This window comes from Macaca mulatta, chromosome 7 (assembly GCF_049350105.2).
Source record: "Macaca mulatta isolate MMU2019108-1 chromosome 7, T2T-MMU8v2.0, whole genome shotgun sequence".
Classification (NCBI taxonomy): domain Eukaryota; kingdom Metazoa; phylum Chordata; class Mammalia; order Primates; family Cercopithecidae; genus Macaca; species Macaca mulatta.
Window position 1 is genome coordinate 110798822 of NC_133412.1, and position 20829 is coordinate 110819650.

At 37.0% G+C, this 20829-nt stretch overlaps 1 protein-coding gene across 1 annotated transcript in view; it reads left to right on the top strand.

The window, feature by feature from the left end:
* TTC6 (tetratricopeptide repeat domain 6) overlaps positions 1-20829 on the top strand; it is a 218814-nt gene that overhangs the window by 62526 nt on the left and 135459 nt on the right. Inside the window, exons 4-5 of the mRNA XM_028851513.2 lie at positions 14760-14870; positions 17381-17587. Of these exons, the coding sequence (XP_028707346.2) occupies positions 14760-14870; positions 17381-17587 (318 nt within the window). The remainder of the gene's footprint in view (positions 1-14759; positions 14871-17380; positions 17588-20829) is intronic.

A 20829-nucleotide genomic window follows, 5' to 3' on the forward strand; every position in this document is an offset into this window, starting at 1 on the left:
TAAGACCAGAATCACACTCTTTGTGATGAGATACTCAAACTCCAGGGCTGCACCAGGAACTGAAACTGACCTTAAAGCAGCTAAATCAAGCTTGTCCTCTCATGCACATGCCAGAGCCTTGATTTAGCATTACTTCTTTCCTGTCTTCTACCTCCAAAATACAGAGTTTAACCTATAGGAGCTAAATGAATATAGGATCACTAAACAACACATGAAATGATTCTAAGTGTAAATTTGATTTTAGATCATCCATCTATATTATACTGCAACTTACAAAAGCAGTGATTTCCAGTGTTTCAGAGAGACCTTGGGTCCTATGGAGGGGTGAGGGCAGGAATGAGTGGATAGGCTGTGGTCCTTCCAGCAGCCTCCATCGGCCTTCACCTGATTGCAACATTCCCCATCGATCTACTTTATACACTGGGCCTCCAAGTATGAGTTTACTTGACAGATAGGTCCTACCACTTATAAAAGGTGAAAGTGGCCAGGCTCAGTGGCTTATACCATAATCCCAGCACTCTGGGTGGCTGAAGTGCAGGGATCACTTGAGCCCAGAAGTTTGAGACCAGCCTGAGCAACATAGTGAGACTCTGTCTCAAAAAAAAAAAAAAAAAAAAAAAAAGAAAAAGAAAAAGAAAAAAAATGAAAGCCATGGATGTAAAGTATAGTTTTAATATTCTTAATTTTCCAGTGTCATAGCAGTTTCCTGGAGCAATGCAGGGAGAGTGCCTGGTCAGGCCACTGAGGAGATTCCTTGCTTCTCTCAGAGGGTGGCTCTTTTGTCAAACTGCCCATGAACTCCTTTAGGAGAGAAAGGGATGGGAAATAAGGAAAGATACCCTCAAAACCTGTTTGCTCAATCTGTGAAATTTATCCCCTTTTTGTAACATATTACCCATATCCTTTGAGGGGATAAGTGGGGGAAAGACAATTACCGAACCCTGTCCTGGTAATGTCCACAACAATTCAGGGCTCTCAAGGTTCCAAAGTTACACTGTGGGCTGGGACCAGGGATGCATTTTGACTTTGGTGGGCCTCAGGCACTTTTGCCTTTGGGGGCACTTTTTCCCATAAAAATACTGAAAAAAAAAATTTATGACTATGTTGGTATAAAAGTAAATATTATCCAGGCTGATTTTATTATTATATATTTATTATTACTATATGTATTTTTCTTCTGATTTTTTATTTTTATTTTTTAACTCATCCTCCATTATTGGACATTTATTACGTCTAATTTTTTACTTTTATAAACCACGCTGTTTTCTTTTGATTTTAAAAGAAATTAAAAATAAAACATTTTTGTGGGTCCTTAAAATATCACAGGCCCTAGGCACTGTACCTACTGAGTCTACTGGGTAAGTCAGCCCTGCTTGGGACAGGGAGATTAGGTTGGGGGAGGAGGACTCCTCTTCATGTCTTAGTGGGACAGTTTTAAGTTAATTGGTTCTTTCGTATTTCACTTATAGTACCCACATACTCATTTTCTGTTTCCCCGCCCCCTGTCCAGCACATTAATATTATGAATCAGAAGTGAATGTCATGGGGTGGAACTGGAGACAGATCAGAGAGACGGAACCACATCCTTTCCCAGAAGACCAAGGTTTTCGTATGGGGCCCTGCTCATCAAGCTTAACTTCTTCATTGGTTGGGATGTTTTCCCAAGTGACTCTCCATTACTCATGCAAATGAGATTTTGGAAAGTCTGTCCCATCAGACTTTGTCAGACATGCCCAAACATGTTCAAATCCCAGTTAGACTCAAGACAGGGCTCCCTATATTTGAAAAACGTTAGGGTTATTTTTATTAATCTTTTCCTTTGATCTGTAAGAATACCTTTAAAAGATGAAGAATGAGAATAAGGGGTGTTTATAAGTAGATATTCTTATTTTCACTCTCTGTGCTTTAAGTTAGGCTCTTATCAGCCTTCACTTGGATCCTTACAGTATCTTCAGGACCAACTTTCAGTTTTTACCCCCACTGAAGTTTATTCACCAGACATTAGTATTAATTTATTTTAAAATTTGGCTAGGGCTGGGCATGGTGGCTCACGCCTGTAATCCGTGTGCTTTGGGAGGCCGAGGCAGGCAGATCATGAGGTCAGGAGTTCGAGACCAGCCTGGCCAACATAGTGAAACCCCATCTCCACTAAAAATACAAAAATTAGCCGGACATGGTGGCACGTGCCCGTAGTCCTAGCTACTTGGGAGGCTGAGGCAGGAGAATTGCTTGAATCTGGGAGGCAGAGGTTGCAGCGAGCCGAGATCATGCCACTGTACACCAGCCCTGGTGACAGTGTGAGATTTCCTCTTAAAAACAATTTTTTTTGGCTGGATACCTCCTGACTGCAGGATATAGTCTAATTCCAAACTATGGATGGCATAGAGGGTTCTTCATAATTTGACCTTACTAGCATTTTTTTTTTTCTTTTTCCTTCTAATTTATTCACCAGTTGTATCAGTCGGTTAATGCTATGTAACAAACTCTCAAAACTAAGGGCTTAGTACCAAACAATATTATTATAGCTCTCACCTTTGTGGATTGGCTGGAGTCAGCTAATCTAGGCTGGGTTCTATTCTGGCTGGAGACTTTAGCATGGTCAGCTCTGTTCCATGTGGCACATCGAGACCAGAGACCTCCATGCACTTTTATTCCCCTGGAACTAGTGAATTGACTAGGCATGCACTTCTCATAGTAACAGAAGAAGTTCAAGAGAGCAACCTGCAAGCTGTTGAGTCCTAGGGTAGGAATTGGTGCATCATTACTTTTGGCCCATTTTACTGGCTAAAGCAATAAAATGAATAAATCCAGAGACACATGGTTACATCCAGAGTCAGGAGGCAGGAAAATAAACTTTGCTTCTTGACAGAAAAAAAACTGCAAAGTCACATGGCAAAAGGTGTGGATAGAGTGAGAGGTGAAAAATTGAGGCCGTTAATACAAAATTTACCACACCAGCCATCCACTGAATTTTAAAATTTCCTGAACACATCATGTCTGTTTATGAAAGGGATGATAAGGACTCATTCCAGGTGACTGAGTCATGAGGAACCTTGGAAAGTTTATTATTGCTAAAAGACTGTTGTGGTGTCTCTTGCTTCTTGGTTCTATGACTTCTTTGGTTCTTTCCTCACTGATTCTGTTAATCCAGACAGCCTTTCCATACCTCCTACATAATAAGAGTCTGTTTCTGATGCTTCCAACTGAAAACCTTGACTGAATACCTTGATAACTTGAATAATCTCATTGCTTCTGCCCAAAGATTGTCTCTCTTGAGAAGTGAGAGAAGGGAAATGAAAGAAGTGAATAATGTGGTAAATATTTCCATAGCTTCGTATAAATGAAATTAATGGATTAATTTCCCTTTTGAGGCCGGGCGCGGTGGCTCAAGCCTGTAATCCCAGCACTTTGGGAGGCCGAGATGGGTGGATCACGAGGTCAGGAGATCGAGACCATCCTGGCTAACACGGTGAAACCCCGTCTCTACCAAAAAATACAAAAAACTAGCCGGGCGAGGTGGCGGGCGCCTGTAGTCCCAGCTACTCGGGAGGCTGAGGCAGGAGAATGGCGTAAATCCGGGAGGCGGAGCTTGCAGTGAGCTGAGATCCGGCCACTGCACTCTAGCCTGGGCGACAGAGCGAGACTCTGTCTCAAAAAAAAAAAAAAAAAAAAAAAAAAAAAAAAAAAAAAAAAAAATTCCCTTTTGAATTAGAATCTGGCTGTGAGCAAAACCATGTTAGAGCACCAAATAAGCACACAACCACAGGGCTCATCACTACCCCTTGGAAGTACAGCTGGGGATGAGGAGTGAGGGAGCCAATGGGAAGATGCTTTCCATCCTAACCCTGTTTGAGTACAGTAAGTGGCACATGTGCACCTGCCTCAGGGGAAGAGAAAGGATCTGAAAATCAATCTAAGGAGTGTTTCTCTACTTGCAGTGCTCTTTGAATCCACTGGACACATTTACTTTCTACTTCTCTCTTAAGAACTATTTTAAGGAAGTGCTGCCTTCTATTCTAAATATAATATTCCCCTCCCTTGCCCCAACTCCTTGGTACAAGTTTACTTTGTGCTTCTCTTATGACATGCATTATTGTTATTTATCTACACATCAATATATATGTTCATCTAGGCTGTGACTACCTAAGTGATCATAATAGACTTTTGCCTTTCTATTTTTAGTAGGATGGATCAAATGAATGCTGAATTTGTTTTATAAGACCATAAACAATCTGGAAGCAAGATTATTTATCTTTTGCTTTTTTATCCTTCACATCACCTTATATAATTCCTTGGACTTAGTAGTCACTCTATAAATAAATATTTGTTGAATGATGTAAACAAAAATATGCTTACTCTTGAGGCTCTGAATTTTATTATTGAAGTATTTATTTATGTTATTAAATCCTCTGTGAGATTAGGAGGCTTAAGAGAATATTCTTATGGATTCTTCTGAAAATTTATCATTTCCTCTCCCAGATCCATATGAGAAAAATTTGGAAGAGATGGAATTTAGTATGGAGAAGAGATAACTGATGGCTGATTATTAATGCTCTTTCACAGGTGATATGAATCAATCACTCTTCATCTTAATTAGGAAAGGTATATGTATTCTCTAAAATACAAACATAGGTTAGATGTTATTAAATATATATTTCTGTTTGTTAGGGGACTTATAGAGTTTCTCTCGTTGGCTTTATTTAATAATAGGACAAAGAACTATGTTCTTGGTGTGGGCTTATGATGAGTCCTGCCTCTAGAAAGCTCTTTAATTTTCTGTAATTCCATATTTTTCACAAATACTGTAGAAATGATACATGGAATGTGTCTTTCAAAGTTACTGACAATATAGTGAAATGTTAGATGATTAAATATATTTCCTGATATTTGGGATAATTATGTGGGACAAAGGAGGGCATATTAAGTATTACACAGTATGTTTAACACATGTACTTTGTGTTTTTCCTAAGGATCTAGTACAAACTACCTCACTTTTTTTTTTTTTTGAGCCTCCTTCTATTGTCCAGGCTATAGTGCGGTGGTGTAATCTTGGCTCACTGCAACCTCCACCTCCTAGGTTCAGGCAATTCTGGTGCCTCAGCCTTCCAAGTAGCTGAGATTACAGGCGTCCACCATCATGCACAACTAATTTTTGTATTTTTAATAGAGACAGGGTTTCACCATGTTGGCCAGACAGGTCTCGAACTCCTGACCTCAAGTGATCAGCCTGCCTCAGCCTCCCAAAGTGCTGGGATTATAGGTGTGAGCCACTGTGCTGAGCCAAACTACCTCACTTTTTAATGGGTTTTGTAAAGCAATAGATATCTTTTAAGAAGGCTAAGAACAATTACACAATAATAGGTAATAATGAAGAAACACATACCTAAATAATAAAAATTATGAGATTTTGAGATTTTAGGTTCTTTAGGAAATGCCATGAAATATCTGAAGAGCTAGAGTTTTAGAGCCTTTTTAAAGTTATTTATTTCTGTGCAACAAATCACCCCAAAATTTAGCAGCTTGAAACAATGAACATTTATTTCACACAGTTTTTGTGGGTAGGGAATCTAGGAGCAACTTATCTATGTAATTCTAACCTGTGGGGTTGTGTCAAGTTCTTGTCTGGGGCTGCTATCATTTGAAGACTTGATTGAGACTGAGGGATCTGCTCCCAGGATGTCTCAGTCATAAGACTGGCAATTTGGTGCTGGTTGTTGGCAGCAGACCTCCCCATAGGACTGCTTAAGTGTTGTTATCACATGGCAGATGGCTTCCCCTAGAACGAGTCATCTAGAGAGGGCAATGCGGAAGTTGCCATATATATTTTTTTGAAATAGCCACACACTGTAATTTCTGCTATATCTTATTGATTACACAGGTCTGTCCTATTCATTGAGGAGGTGACCATTCAGGAGGTGGGAATCATTGGAGATCATCTTGGACAATGGTTACTAGAGCCTTTTTGAAATAAGATCTGCAAGTGGTACTACAAATGTTTTTGTTGAACGCCAGGATAGGTGAACACATATTAATTTGTTGAGTTTTATATTAGTTAGTACTAGTTAACATTTTTGAATGGTTTTACAGTAGAAAACATTTAAGAAAATTAATGGAATTTATTATTTGATTCAGGAACAGCAAAAACAGTGTTTTTGAGATGTAGCGTCATTTGAGAAGGCATAACAAATATGTTTTCATCCTTCCTCAGTGATATGATTTGGCTCTGTATCTCCACCCAAATCTCATCTTCAATTGTAATCTCACATGTCGAGGGAGTGTCCAGTAATCCCTATGTGTTGAGGAAGGGAAGTGATTGGATTTTGGGGGCGGTTCCCTCATTCTGTTCGTGATAGTGAGTGAATTCTTATGAGATCTGATGGTTTTATCAATGTATTTTTTTCCTGTGTGCTCACACTGTCCTGCTGCCTTGTGAAGAAGGTGCCTGCTTCACCTTCCACCATGATTGTAAGTTTCCTGAGGGCTCCCCAGCCATGCAGAACTGTGAGTCAATTAAATCTCTTTACAAATTACCCAGTCTCGGGCAGTTCTTTATAGGAGTGTGAAAACAGACTAATACACTCAGTTTGTGTCTTGGGAATTTTAGTTTTATGGAATACTGTTGACTAAATAAACAAAAGAGGCATATGAACTTTCAAAAATCATTGATGTAGATGCATAATTATTTTCATGTGGTCTTACATTAAAATATGGGATAAGAACTGCATTTCCCCTCCCTCCATCCCTTGACCCAGAACCCAGCTCTTCTTCACATTTATTTTTCACTAGCATAACTAAAACTGGTGCATTCTCTGATATTGATACTCTTATCCTCATCTCTCTAAATAAATTAGATTCCTATTGAACTTGGAGCCTGTGCATAATAATTACGCTTGATTAAATTCAGTGCTTTGCATTTTGAAAAACATTATTCCTAGTCTGTTGTTTTCATCTCTCTAACTAACTGAAACTTCTTGAGAGAAAGAATCTTGACTTATATTTCTCTTAGATTCCTAGCCTTGGAGTGCTGTGGCACAGTGCTGCTTGCATAGCTCCTCATAACTCACTCAACAGTTGGTATGTAATTCTAAGGGGTGTTGTACCTGAAATATCAGATGCTATAACCTAGAATCAGGCATATTAACTTAGATTTCTCCATAGCCTTCTGAAACAAAAAGTCTGGATATTTTTGTTGTTTTTTCTAGTATGAATGTCAAGGAATAAAGAATGGTGCATTGCTCAACTATAGGCTTTATCATATTCTGGAAATATTTTTTCTGGTTGCATTGCATCTGTTTTGGATGACCTGATTTAAACAAGCTTTTCATGAATGCCTCATTTTTTTTTTTTTCTAAAAGCACTGTAGTTTTCTTTCGTAGGGTAGCTATCAGAGAAGTGATATTATAAAAAGTAGAAATTTTACTTGAAACCCAATAATGTTATGTTTCTGGAACTACTGTAGTTTTTGAACAGGTTTAAGTAATGGATTATGTTCTGTTAGGACTTTGTGCAAAAGATTCTGTACACATTTAGTTATAGATAGTGCCTGTAGCAATTTTGATGTTTAAATTTATATGGTAGCTGTTCAAATTCCATTTTTTTTTCTTTTTCAAATTACATTTTTAGAGCCAACAGGTCTATGGAATACAGGGTCCAGTCACCCAGAACAGTCATATAAATGTTTAATTTAAAGAGTCACAAGGGGTAAGAATGGATGTCAAGCAGCCCTGATACATTCTTGTGCCTGTAAGGAGGATTCCACAGGCCAGCGCCATCAGGGTTTTGCCTGCAGGAAGCAAGAGAAAGTTAACGCAGATCAGGACATTTTTTCAAGAAAGTAACCTGTGTGGATAAATATTGTTTAGGGCCGTACAATGCCTTTTCTTTCCTTCTTTCTAAACCTTGAACTTTACAGTAAGTTATCTAAAGGCAGTGCAGCTTGACTAAGTGCTGATGAAATCATAAAAGGGTATATTTTAGAAACACTCTTTTGGCCCATGCTATTTGGGCCAGTGTCATTTGGGGAGAACCTGGATTGCATGACGAAGAGTAGAGGGCAGCTGCTGTCTCTACTCGTTCTTTTAATGATGATTGAGAAAATACTGGGTCTGCCTAACAGGGCACAGGAACACTGCTGCTTCTGTTGCTGTCCATCTGCTTGAAGCAGTTTAGGGGAAAGACCATGTGGTCTGTTTGTTTTGAATACTAAACAGCACCCTTTAAGCCTCAAAGCTTTGGTTTCAGTGTCTGTGAAATTTGGGCGTCCTTCGGGTTTTATTGATCCCTCAAGGTCCTTCCAGCTTGGACATTTTGGATTCTGTTACATGCTTTAGGTGGAAACTGCTCTATGAAACACATTAAAAAAAATGTATCCAGGATTGTGAAGCTGGACCCCTTAGAGCTTTATAAATTTTCAATTGTTTGTGGAGTTAAAAAATTTTGTTTAATACTTTGGCAGACTTGTGGAGAATGTAGAAATAAACTACTAGTTACAGTTTATAACTCAGGGAGAACGGTAGAATTAATGCACGTTAAACAAAATACTAATTGTATTACTTAAAATTTTTCTTTTTGATCTTTTTTTCTTAGTCCAACATCCAAATTTTCTGATTCAAGTCAATTTTTATGTCTCAGTCAATTGTTTTTTGTTTTCCTCACATTTCCTAAGGCACTGTTTTGCTAGTTTATAATTTTTGTTACTTTTAGGATTTTGTTCCTTGTCTCATTTTCTAAATTTCTGAGTTTGGTTTTGGTGAATTGATTTTCTGTCTGAATAACTCTACAGATTATTTTGGGAATTTTAGGTATATAGTAGTACCTCTTCAAGTAACAGTTATGTGGTTAGCTCATTTCTTATAATTATGTTCTTTTCTGTTTCATATCTAGAATTTCCAGTATAACGTCAAATTATGATGGTGCCAATAGGGATCCTTATTTTGCTTTTTATTTTAACATGAACAAAAACTATTATTATGTATAAGACACTTTCTGTTTGCATGTATTATATCATTTAATCCTCATAATAAGCATATGAGGTATGTGCTAATATTATTCCCATTTTACAAAATTGAGAGGTTGAGTAATTTGCTTGAGAATATCCTAAAGTGACCGAGTCAAGATTTGAAACCAAAACCTAAGCATGTGTGCTCAACCACGTTATCATTCCACCTTCCATGTGATTTTCACTTGAGAGTACCATGAAGATCATTGTATGTTTGTACATTTGACTTATAAATTAATGGATTTCCTAATGTTGAATAAAGTGCATTATTTTTACTCTCACCTGTTACCTCTACATCCATTTGTGTTCCTTTGCTATTAAACTTTAGATCCAACACTAACAAAATTATTGTTGTCAATAAAACATTTTTTACATTACATGTCTTTTTTTTTTTTTTTTTTTTTTTTGAGACAGTCTCTCTCTGTTATCAGGCTGAAGTGCAATGGCGAGAGATCTCGGCTCACTGCAACCTCCGCCTCCCTACGTGTCTTTTTTAAATGTCAAGTGTGAAGTTTATTTCTCTGGCTTTACTAGACTATAGACAAACAAAAATAAATCCTTATGTCGTTGGGTTGGGCAATGTAGTAACTATCACGTATAAATTTTACTGCTATATTAGTTAAAAATGTTTAAGGAGCAGGGAAATAACATTTGTTGTGTACCTACTATTTTCAAGTGCTCATCATATCCAATTACTTTTTTTTTACACTGAGGTGAATTCACATAATGTAAAATTAACCATCTTACAGTACACAATTCGGTGGCATCAACATTTCCAATGTTGAGCAGCCATCACCTTCATTTAGTTTCAAAACCATTTCATCCTTCCAAAAGGATACACTATACACATTAAACAGTCATTCGCCATTCTCCATACCCCTCAGGCCCTGGCAACAACAATTTGGCTTTGTTCTCTATAGATTTACCTATTCTGGATGTTTCATATAAATGGAATCATACAATTTATGACCTGTGGTGTCTGGCTTCTTTCAATTATCATAATGTTTTCACGATTCATCCAGCATCGTGGCATACATCAGTACTTCATTACTTTTGTTGGTTGAATGGTATTCTATTGTATGGATATACCAAATTTTGTTTATTCATTCATCCGTGAGTGGACATTTGGCTTGTTTCCACCTTTTGGCTATTGTGAATAGTGCTGCATCGATGTACAAATATCTATTGAAATACCTACCTTCAGTTTTTTTGGGCATATTCCTAAAAGGGAAATTGCTGGGTCAATTGGTAATAGTATGCAAGTTTTTGAGGAACCTCCAAACCTTTCCAGTGGCTGCACCATTTTACATTCCTGGTAGCAGCGTACAAGGATTCTAGTTTCTCTGCATCCCAGTAAAGTCTTATTTTCTTTTTCTTTTTTTTATTGTAGCCATCCTAGTGAGTATAAAGTGGTATCTCATTGTGATTTTGATTTGCATTTCCCTGATTATTTGTGTTGGTCATCTTTTCATGTGCTTGTTGGCTTTTGTATATCTTCTTTGGAGAAATGTCAAAAATACTTTGCCCATTTTTTGACTATATAGAAATGAAAATTTGTTGTCTATCTCCTGTGATTATATCTTCACTTTCGCCAAATAATTCACAGAGTTTTGTAATTCACAACAGAGAATTAGTGCTATGACTTCCAGAATATTCTTCTTGTATGTTAGTGTCAAAACTCTTTCAAAGGAAAGAATACTAGACAATTTTCTGTTGCATGGTGATATTAATGACAGTGACTCTGAGACTAAAAAAATTGCTTTTCTTGTTTGGGAAATGCTTAATTGAGAAATGCCAAAGTTGTTGACACTAAAGAATGATTAGTTAGAGGATCATGGTCAGATAGTGGTGGCCAGAACACTTATGACTAGTAGGAAGAGGGAGGGAGTGAAATTCTTAAGCTGAATAATCAGGGTATTTCCTTTGAAGCTTCTTTCTGTTGTTTTTTTCTGCTTTAAAAACTGCTTGTGTTATTGCCAAAGAGTATTATTAACTTCAAAGCCAGGAGTCCATTGCCCATTTTTAATTTTTTTGGTCTTTTTGTTGACTTCTAAGACTTTCTTATATATTCCTAATATTAGACCCTTGTCAGGCAAATGATTTACAAATATTTTCTCCCATTCAATGGGTTACATTTTTACTTTCTTCATAGTGTCCTCGATGCACAGAAGTTTTAAATTTGGTAAAATTCAATTTGTCTATTTTTTCTTTGGTTGCTTATGTTTTTGTTGTTATATCTAGGAAGCTATTGCCAAATCCAAGGTCATGAAGATTTATTAATATGTTTTCTTCTAAGAATCTTACAGTTTATAGGTCTTACATTCAAGTATTTGACCCATTTTGAGTTAATTTTTATATATCATATGAGATAGGGGGCCAACTTTATTTTTTTTGCATGTTGATATCCAGTTGCCCCAGCACCATTTGAAGAGTATATTTGTTTCCCATTGACTGTTTTTGGCACCTTTGTCAAAAGTTGATTGACCATGGGTTGGATGAGTTTATTTTTGGACTCTCACATTTATTCCATTGATCTAGATGTCTATCCGTATGTTAGTATCACACGTTTTGATTGTTGTAGTTTGATAGTAAATTTTGAAATAGGTAAGTGTGAGTCCTCCAGTTTTATTTTTCCTTTTCAAGATTGTTTTGCCTATTCAGGGGAACTTTCGATTCTATTGACTTTTAGGATCAGTTTTTCTAGTTTTGAAAAAAAGGCCCTTGGGTTTTTGATAGGGATTGCAAAGAATCTGTAGATAGCTTTGGGGAGTCTTCCCATCTTAACAATATTAAGTCTTTCAATCCATGGACATGGGATGCCTTTCCTTTCATTTAGGACTTCTTTAGTTTCTTTCAGGAATATTTTATACAAGTCTTGTGCTTTTTTGGTTGAATTTATTTCTAAGTATTTTATTCTCGTTTATGGCATTTTAAATGGAATTGTTTTCTTAATTTTGTTTGTAGATTGTTCATTGTTTGGAAATAAAACTTATTTTTATATAATTTCCCTGTACCCTACAACTTTAGTGAATTAGTTTATTAGCTCTAGTAAGTTTTTTTGTATTCTTTATGATTTTCTGTATATGTGTAATCATATTCATTTACAAATAAAGATATTTTTTAGAATTACTGGTTTTTATTATTCTGATGACAGTGAACTTTGGGCAGTGTTCTTTGTGTGTTTCTGCTCAGAGGTCATTGAACTTAGGGGGTTTGTAGTTGTCATGATATTTGGAAAATTTTTGGCCATTTGCGTGTCAATGTTTTCAGTCACTCTCCATATCCCTTTCTGGAGCTCCAATTAAATATATGTTTGACTGAGTATTTGTTCATTTTATTTTAGTTTTCTTTTGCTCTGTGGTTCATTTGGCATGGTTACTGTTGATAAGGCTTCAGGTTAACTGACATTTTCTTCTGCAATGTCTTTCTCTTCTGTTAATGCCACTCAGTGAGAATTTTATTTTAGATGATGTATGTTCTATCTATAGATGTCACATTTAATTCTGTTTCTTAAGTTTGCTCCTCTTTATGCTTACATTTTTATTTAATGTTGAACACTTATAATATTTATATTAGAAGTTTAAGATCCTTATTTGCTAATTCCAAAATGTATGTCATTTCTGGGTCTTTTTGTATGATTTTCTTCCTGGTTATGTATCACATATTTGTGCTTCTTCATGTGACCAGCAACTTCTGATTGGATGTTGGACATTATGAATTTTGCATTGGGTTTTATTGACTTCCTTTAAAGAGTGTTAGAGTTTGTTATGATAGGCAGTTAAGTTACTTGAAGAGCAGCTTGATTTTTTAAAAGAATTATTTTAAAGCATTGTTAACGTCCACAAAAGTCTTTACTCAAGGGTTAATTTAGCATTACTACTAATGGATGATCCTTTTGGCCTTTATAATTAATGTACCATGTATCTTCCATGTCTGGTGGGAGACCTAATGAATTCCAACCTTGTGTGAGCTCTGGGAATTGTGGCTTACAGCTCCTTGGTAATTGTTTTCTTCCCTGGCAAGGTTTCTTTGTCTAGCCTCATGGGTTTCCCCATTGCATGGGCAGACTTTCAGCCAAAGACTCAAGGACCCTATGCCGATTTCTGGAGCTCTTTGTCTGTGCAGTGCTCTCATCTCCACACTGTTCCTTACAAACTCTAGCCCCTTTGTCCTCCTCTCATCTGATTTCTGTCTCTTCAATTTAGTAAGATACTTGGGCTCTGTTTGGTTTCTGCCTTTTTGTGCCATGTTCTGGAAATTGTGTCAGGCAGAAATCAGGTAATTGTAACTCTTACCTAGTTTCCATTCTCTGTCATCACAGTTCTGCACTGCCTGTTGTCAAATCCTAAAATAGTTGCTGTAATATTTTGTCCAGTTTTATAGTTATTTATAACCAGAGGACAGAAGTAGAAGCCAATGGCCTGAATTAGATCCTTTTAATAAAGCAAATAAAAAGTAGAAAAATAAGAGTTTTAAGGTACAATGGGAGTTTGAATCTTGCTGTTGACATTACTAAAAGGCTAGAAGAAAAAGGAACCTTAAAAATTCATGTAGGCCAGGCACAGTGTCTCATGGCTGTGTAATCCCAGCACTTTGGGAGGCCAAGGAGGAAGGATTCCTTAAGACCGTGAGGTCAAGATCAGCCTGGGCAATGTAGAGATACCCCATCTCTACAAAAAAGCAAAAACATTAGTTGAGTGTTGTGGCATGCACTTGTAGTCCATGCCACTCAGGAGGCTGAGGTGAGAGGAACGCTTGAGCCCAGGAGTTTGAGGTTACAGGGAGCTATGATTGCACCACTACATTCCAGCATGGGTGACAGAGCAAGTCTGTTTCAAAAAAAAGTCATGTTATTGAATGCCTATTTAAAAAGTATTAAGACTGAGGGGAAGGAAAGCAAAATAATGTGCCTGTTGATGCCTGATTTGTGGCTTTACAGTTTGGATGGACAGAACCTGGGTCTCTTTATACCTAGATCATTGTTAGTAATTGGAGTGTACTATCTTCTTGCCATTTCAACTGAGTAGAGAGTATATCATTGCAGTTATCACTAGCTGTGGTAAAAATGATACTAACAGTCCATCCGGTGAGGTTTTAAGCATATTCCTTCTTGCCCTTGGATGCATTAAATTTTAGTTTTGATTTTATCTTTCTTGTGCAATGTTTTATAGAATCTGACTTAATAGCATTATTTTATAGCATCTGACTTAATATTACCTATCTTGTTAAATCTAAAAATATATTTATAGAGACCAGCAAAAAGCCATGAAATTGAAAACATAGATAAAAATATTTTATATTTATTTATTTATTTATTTATTTTTTAAACAGTTTCCCTCTTGTTGTCTAGGCTGTAGTGCAATGGCATGATCTCAGCTCACTGCAACCTCTTCCTGCTGGGTTCAAGTGATTCTCCTGCCTCAGCTTCCCAAGTAGCTGGGATTACAGACATGCGCCACCATGCCTGGCTAATTTTGTATTTTTAGTAGAGATGGGGGTTTTACTATGTTGGTCAGGCTTGTCTCCAATTCCTGACCTCAGGTGATCCACCCACCTCGGCCTCCCAAAGTGCTGGGATTACAGGCATGAGCCACCACACCCTGCCTTTATTGTTTTTATTTATTTACCATGTGTTATTGACTACTTTATATTTCTCTATTTCTCATTTACTAGCCGAATTGACTAGCATTTTAGTATAATGAATAATGTGCCTCAATGATTTAAAAAATTTGCATCACTTTGCTTCCTTTTCTTATTCAAGGATATTTCTTTAATGGGAAAAATGTACCGCAAAACATCAAGTATGCAAGCAGAAACACCTGAGATACAAGCAGAGCATAGATTCCAGATGGGTGCTGAGGAATCACAAACGGTAAAGCTTTAATAAAAATCCTCCTTGCCTCTGTTAAAGTAACAGCATGCTTTCTGTTGCTTGAATGTTTATATAGAGAGTTAAAAAAATTTCTCTGATGTATTTTAGAAGTGTGTTTACCTGTGAGAACATCTAACTCGATACCACACTGGGAGTCTTGGGCCATTTTGGCTCACTGTTGCTGGCTACCATGGACCTTCTGAGCTAAGGCCCCAAACTCTTTTTAGAAGGGGAAGATTTTAACAATTCTGATTTAGAGACATTTAGATCTAGAAGGTAGTTGGATAATTAATTAAAAATTGTTAGCTTCTAAGAAAGCATTACTTTTGTCTGTATTCAGCTAGAAGAATTGTTAAAAGCATTGCGAGGGAAGAATTTGGTTGAGAAATGTGGACAGTTGGTGACAGATATTTGTTGTGGAAATAAATATTTCTTTTTATCCATCATTGGTAAAATAACCATTGGATTCAAAGCAATCTGGAACATATTCCTTGTGAATGGGAAGTGTCTCCCAGTGTATAGAAACTCACATTTACATAGAAAAGTGATAACCTGATGGTCAGTTCCTCTACAAAGAATTCATAAAATGTTACCATTAAATTACAAGCTCCTTTGGTTCCTGAAAATATGACCCCCGCATACATAAAATTGTGATCATATTTCATTTTTAGGTTAGCATATCGTGTTCAGAAAGTGCATGGAATTTTTTCTTTTCACAAAAGCTATGAATCCTGTAATATTAGAGTTACCCCAAATGGTTGAACTCCTAGAGTTTGAGATGCTTTCAGGCCATATCTTTTTCTCCTTTGTATTCTTATTACTAGCCTCATGACCCAGCATGAGATGGTACCAGTAGCCCTTTGTAATAGTATGTGGATATATCAATTAGGAAGCCTTACCATATATGCTGTGGACTTAAGACTGACATCTAGGGTAGCTGCCTCTAGTTGACACTGTTTACAAACAGATATCAAACCTTCTGACCTTGACGCCTCTAACAGGTATAGTAAACTGAAAATACAGTATCAGTGAGGTTTAGCAAAATAGAAATCTTCATTAATAGAATAAACTTAATACCATTCACTACATTCATGTAAAGTATAAGGAAAGATACCATTTTGAAGGAAACTGTGAAAAAGGCCAACAATCAGGTATCTAGCTTAGATACCATCTTGATTATTTAAAATAAAGAGTTAAACAAAAATATTAATTTATTTGTAATTCTGCTGGAACCATTCCCTAAGCATTGACATTTACAGGCAATCACTGGACCTCTTCTGGCCTCTGGCTTTTTATAAGGAAGCTGACCCACTTCTCTAGAGGTAAAATACTTTTCGACTTGGTACCTGGTCATGGACGCTTCCATCCATCCCTCCTGCCCTCAGACATCAGACTCCATCTTCTTTGGCCTTTGGACTCTTGGACTTACTCTAGTGGTTTGCCGGGGGCTTTTGGGCCTTTGACCACAGACTGAAGGCTGCCTTGTCAGCTTCCCTGCCTTTGAAGATTTTGGACTTGGACTGAGTCACTATTGGCTTCATTCTTCCTCAGCTTGCAGAGGACACACACAAAAACTAAATACAAAAAAAGATATATCCCTTGTAAAGATGTGAGTCAAGCCAATGGAGTGGCTGAATGGCTCCCTGCTAAATATTCAAATGTCCCCCATCCTCTTGCAGTTAGATGGGGTCATGTAGCTGTTTGTGGCCAATGGGGTGCGAAGGAAAGTGATATGGTCACTGCTCTGTGGTGACCATAAAAGCTGTGTTTTGGTGTGAAGGAACTACAACCTGGAAGCAGCCTAGATGGCTGAGCTACCATAAGAAGTATGCCTGCCCTAAAGAGCCACTTTGATTTGTAGTCAACACACTGTCCCAGTGTGTTGAACCACTATTTTTTTTGGTGGGGGAGTAGTTGGGCATAGCCTATCCTGATGACCAGTGACAAAAATGAAGCTAAAAAAGTTTAAGTAACTTGGCTAAGGTCAAACATCTATTAATTAACAGATCCTGGATTTGAATTCAGTCCCATTTGGTTAAAAACATGTTCTTAATCTTTCCATAACACCATCCAGTAGCTTTATAAAAACATGAGCTCCTGCTTGATGACTTGTGATATGGAAAAAAAAAAAAAAAAAACCAACATGAGCTCAAGATTAAAGTTCTATTTTACAAAATTAAATTTCTTGGTCTAGCTATACCTTCTTGCATAATAAAGAAAATTTCATAGTATTTGGTATTGTATGCCATCTTTTACCCATAACAACTGTGGGGTAGCTGTAGTTTTGAGACAAGGGCTGAGGAAAATAATTTGCCAGCGTTCACATTTTTCTTAAGTCAATTTGAGCTTCTCTTTCTAAATCTTCAGAGGAAACTTATCACCTGTGCTTAGTTTCAAGTGTGCATTTTCATATTCATCTTGTTGTCAGATAGAATCTGTTGCATCACTGAAAAGCCTAGAAGGACCAATTAAAAAAAAAAGCATTCTCGCACATTTACTTTTTCCAACAGAATATGCATAAGGAACTTCCTGAAGCCATGTCAAGTATTCTCCAGATTGAACAAGAGGATATAGAATGGGGAACCTCAGAAGTAGAAAGCACAGTATTTAAACCTCAGGAAATTTTGCAAGTTCAGCCAGCAGAGGAATTAAGTAAACCTTTGGAAGATGGACAGCCCACAAGTGATTCAAAAGAAGCCAAGCGGGTGTCTTTAACGGTAAGAAACTATTTATGTTGGAAACACCTAAGAGTTATGAGAATTGAGGATGTGCAGGTGTGAAGAATTGGCCCAGGCAAGGACCAAGGTATGGGGCTGGGGGTGGGGGTGATGGTGTGTTCACTCTGAAAAGGGGACCTCAGAAGTGCAAGTTGCCCATTTAGGAAAAGAGAACATGTTTTTTTGAGGATTTCTAGTGTCAACCCTAATTGCAACTCTGAGGAAAGAAAACAGATTTTCAAGGAGGGAAGGAATTTTTAGGTCTTTTAGAAATTGGCCAAGAATCTTCTAGTTACCATCTCGAGGAAGTCAGGAATTATAGTGCAGGAAATAGAACTTGGTGAACTTCATAGCTTTTATAACGTTTTACCTCATTTAGGTTCATACTAACCCCTAGGTCTTTCTCTACTGTGAGAATGTTTACAAGATTCATTTTATCTATTGTTTACATAATTTTTTTGTCATATTTGCACATCACCCTGCCTTTACAGTAGGGTTTAAGTTTCCTCTTATCCATGGCTTTACTTTCCGAGGTTTTAGTTAGCTGTGGTCAACTGCAGTGTGGAGATAGGTGAATATACATAGGACAGTAAGATATTTAGAGAGAGAGAGAGAGAGACCATATTCACATAACTTTTATTACAGTATGTTATAATTGTTCTATTGTATTATTAGTTATTGTTGTTAATCTTATACTGTGCTTAATTTATAAATTAAATTTTATCTTCAATACGTATGTATGGGAAAGAGCATAGTATATATAGGGTTCAATACTATCCAAGGTTTCAAGCATCCACTGGGATTTGGAACATATGCCTCACAGATAAGGGAGGATTGTTGTATTAATTCTTTTCATTAATGTGAGTCACTTTTTTACTTAAATAAATTTATTTAAAAATAGATATATTATTAGCATTTAAAAAAAGGCCCTTTTCCTTGAACCACAGCATGTCATCTTGATTATCAACAGAAGTCCTCTCCCAAACTGATTCAGATGGATGCCCCTTCTTGGGTAAACAGCCTTTCTGGTCAGTTCTTCTACTTCTGCGCCTCCCCTCCCCACCAATGATTATGTTCCTACTACGGTTCACTGAGGTCAACTGGCAATTACTCGTTCTTCAATTTTTGCTGGAGACTCCCAATTCTGAAACCTGGGATTTGTCTGTGGCCTTCCTCTTCTCTTGCTGTTTACATATAAATCAATCTCCAAGGCTTGGAATTTCCCAAATGTTATTGCTTCTATATTTTTCTTCTCTTTTCTAGTTACCCCATCCTAGTCTGGGTCCTGGTGACCTTATGTCTGAATTAATGCAGTGGTTATTCTTCATTTCTTAAGCCCTGTTTTCTCAGGTTTATCCTGTATGACACTAGCCTATTGGTCTTCCATGAATAACAGGTAATAAGGAAGATCCACAAGTAATAGTTGACCAGAGGAAATACCCTACTGCTTTCAGGGACAAGGGTCTTATCCTGTGGTTGGTGACTGACCCCATCAGTCATGCCCTTTACAAAGCATGCATTTGGATGTTTCTAAGAAGCATTCTAGGAAGAATGTTTTGATCAGAGTGACTTGGTGAATGGATTACAAGACTCTAAATTGAAATGAGAAATATTTCAAGGGGAGGAGAAGAGAATGTCTAATAAAATATTATGCCTTATTGTTGTGGGATATTGTGGTACCTTTAAGAAATGCCATAAAAATAGCACCGAACTATTCCCACCAAGTCTTCACTAAGAATCATATGTTTATTTATTTGTGTTAACATCTCAAGATTAGTTGTTATTCATGAACTTTACACTGTATGTGGACATTTGAGTCCATAAGGGTAGTTTCTAGCATTTCTGCTCAAAATGCTAGCAGAATGAGGAACAACATACTCCAGCAAGCCTGGCCAGGTTGAGGATTAAGCAGACAAGAAGACCTTTTCTGACATGATTAAACAGAAGTAGCACAGAGGTGTGATAAAGGAACAGTGCAGGACTTTAATTGCTCAGATACATGCTGGAAGGTTCTGTTCAGCAGAAAAAGTGAGAATTTGATCAATCCTTACCTGATTGGCCATTTCTACTCTTAGAAGCTCATTAGTATAATGAAGGTAGTTAGTATTTTTGTCTAAATCATGATGAACAAAAGAAAGTTAGATAGAAATAATAGTGATTCTGTGAATAAATAACTGACACAAAGCCAATAATAGGATGGTTGAACATTTTAGAAAATGTCAGTAAAAGTCTAATAAAAATATTGATATGATCTCATGACCTGATATTATAAATTGAAGGAAGTTTAACAGGTATGGGGATGCCCTAAATCCCCCAAATTCTCACAGAACATGTATGAGTAATCTATTGCATTTAGAGTTTTAAAAATATCCATAGAAATGCATATCCATATAAAAATATAAAGGTGGCATGTTGCTATAAAATTGTACCAAGAAAGCCGAGATCCAGAATGGGTTTAGTCCTATGAATAATGTTAAGAACAAAAACAAGTGTTTTTGGTGTTAGTTTTGGAGCAAAGAGAGGGGGAATAAAAAGAAAGATAACTCTGTTATTTGGATGAATAGTGTGATGACAAGAGATGACAGAGCTGCCTTAATTTATTTTTGGAAAAAGGTTGAGGTTTTAAATAAACAGAAGTATAACAAAGAGAAAAGGAAGCTGATAAACTTATGCTTTGTGTCTTTTAAATCTGACAGGGAGAATGATCTTTAGTTTAGAAAGAAGAATTCATAATAGAAACTTAAAGTCCAAGATTTGTAAAAGATTTTAAGAGTTAACTTGGATATCTGAGCCTGTTGGATGGCTCAGATAGATGAGTTTAAGCTTGTTGCACCTTTCAACAGCAGCTTTGGGGAGCTGCTGCAGTGGGAGAGGTGCCAATGCCTGGAGCCTGGCAACTGCAAATATGACTTTTATATTTTTTTTAAGTGTAAGGGTTAAGATTTCTGCAATCTATGCATTGATCTTGGACAAAACTCTAGAATTATTAAATGACTCATTAAAATAATTGTGTCTGAACCCTTCTAAAAGGAAGTGGTAATCACTTGGAGTATGGGCCCCTTAAGGTAAGTCATGGAAGACTGACCTCATTTATTTTCCTAGAATTCCTAGACTGAGCATCATAAAAATGTCAGACCTGGTGTTCAACATGAGGATTGTGGGAAGAGCACAGGTTCTGCAACTAGATGTCCAAGGACCGAATCCTCTCTTTACCCTTTACTAGTAGTGTGACCTTAGGCAAA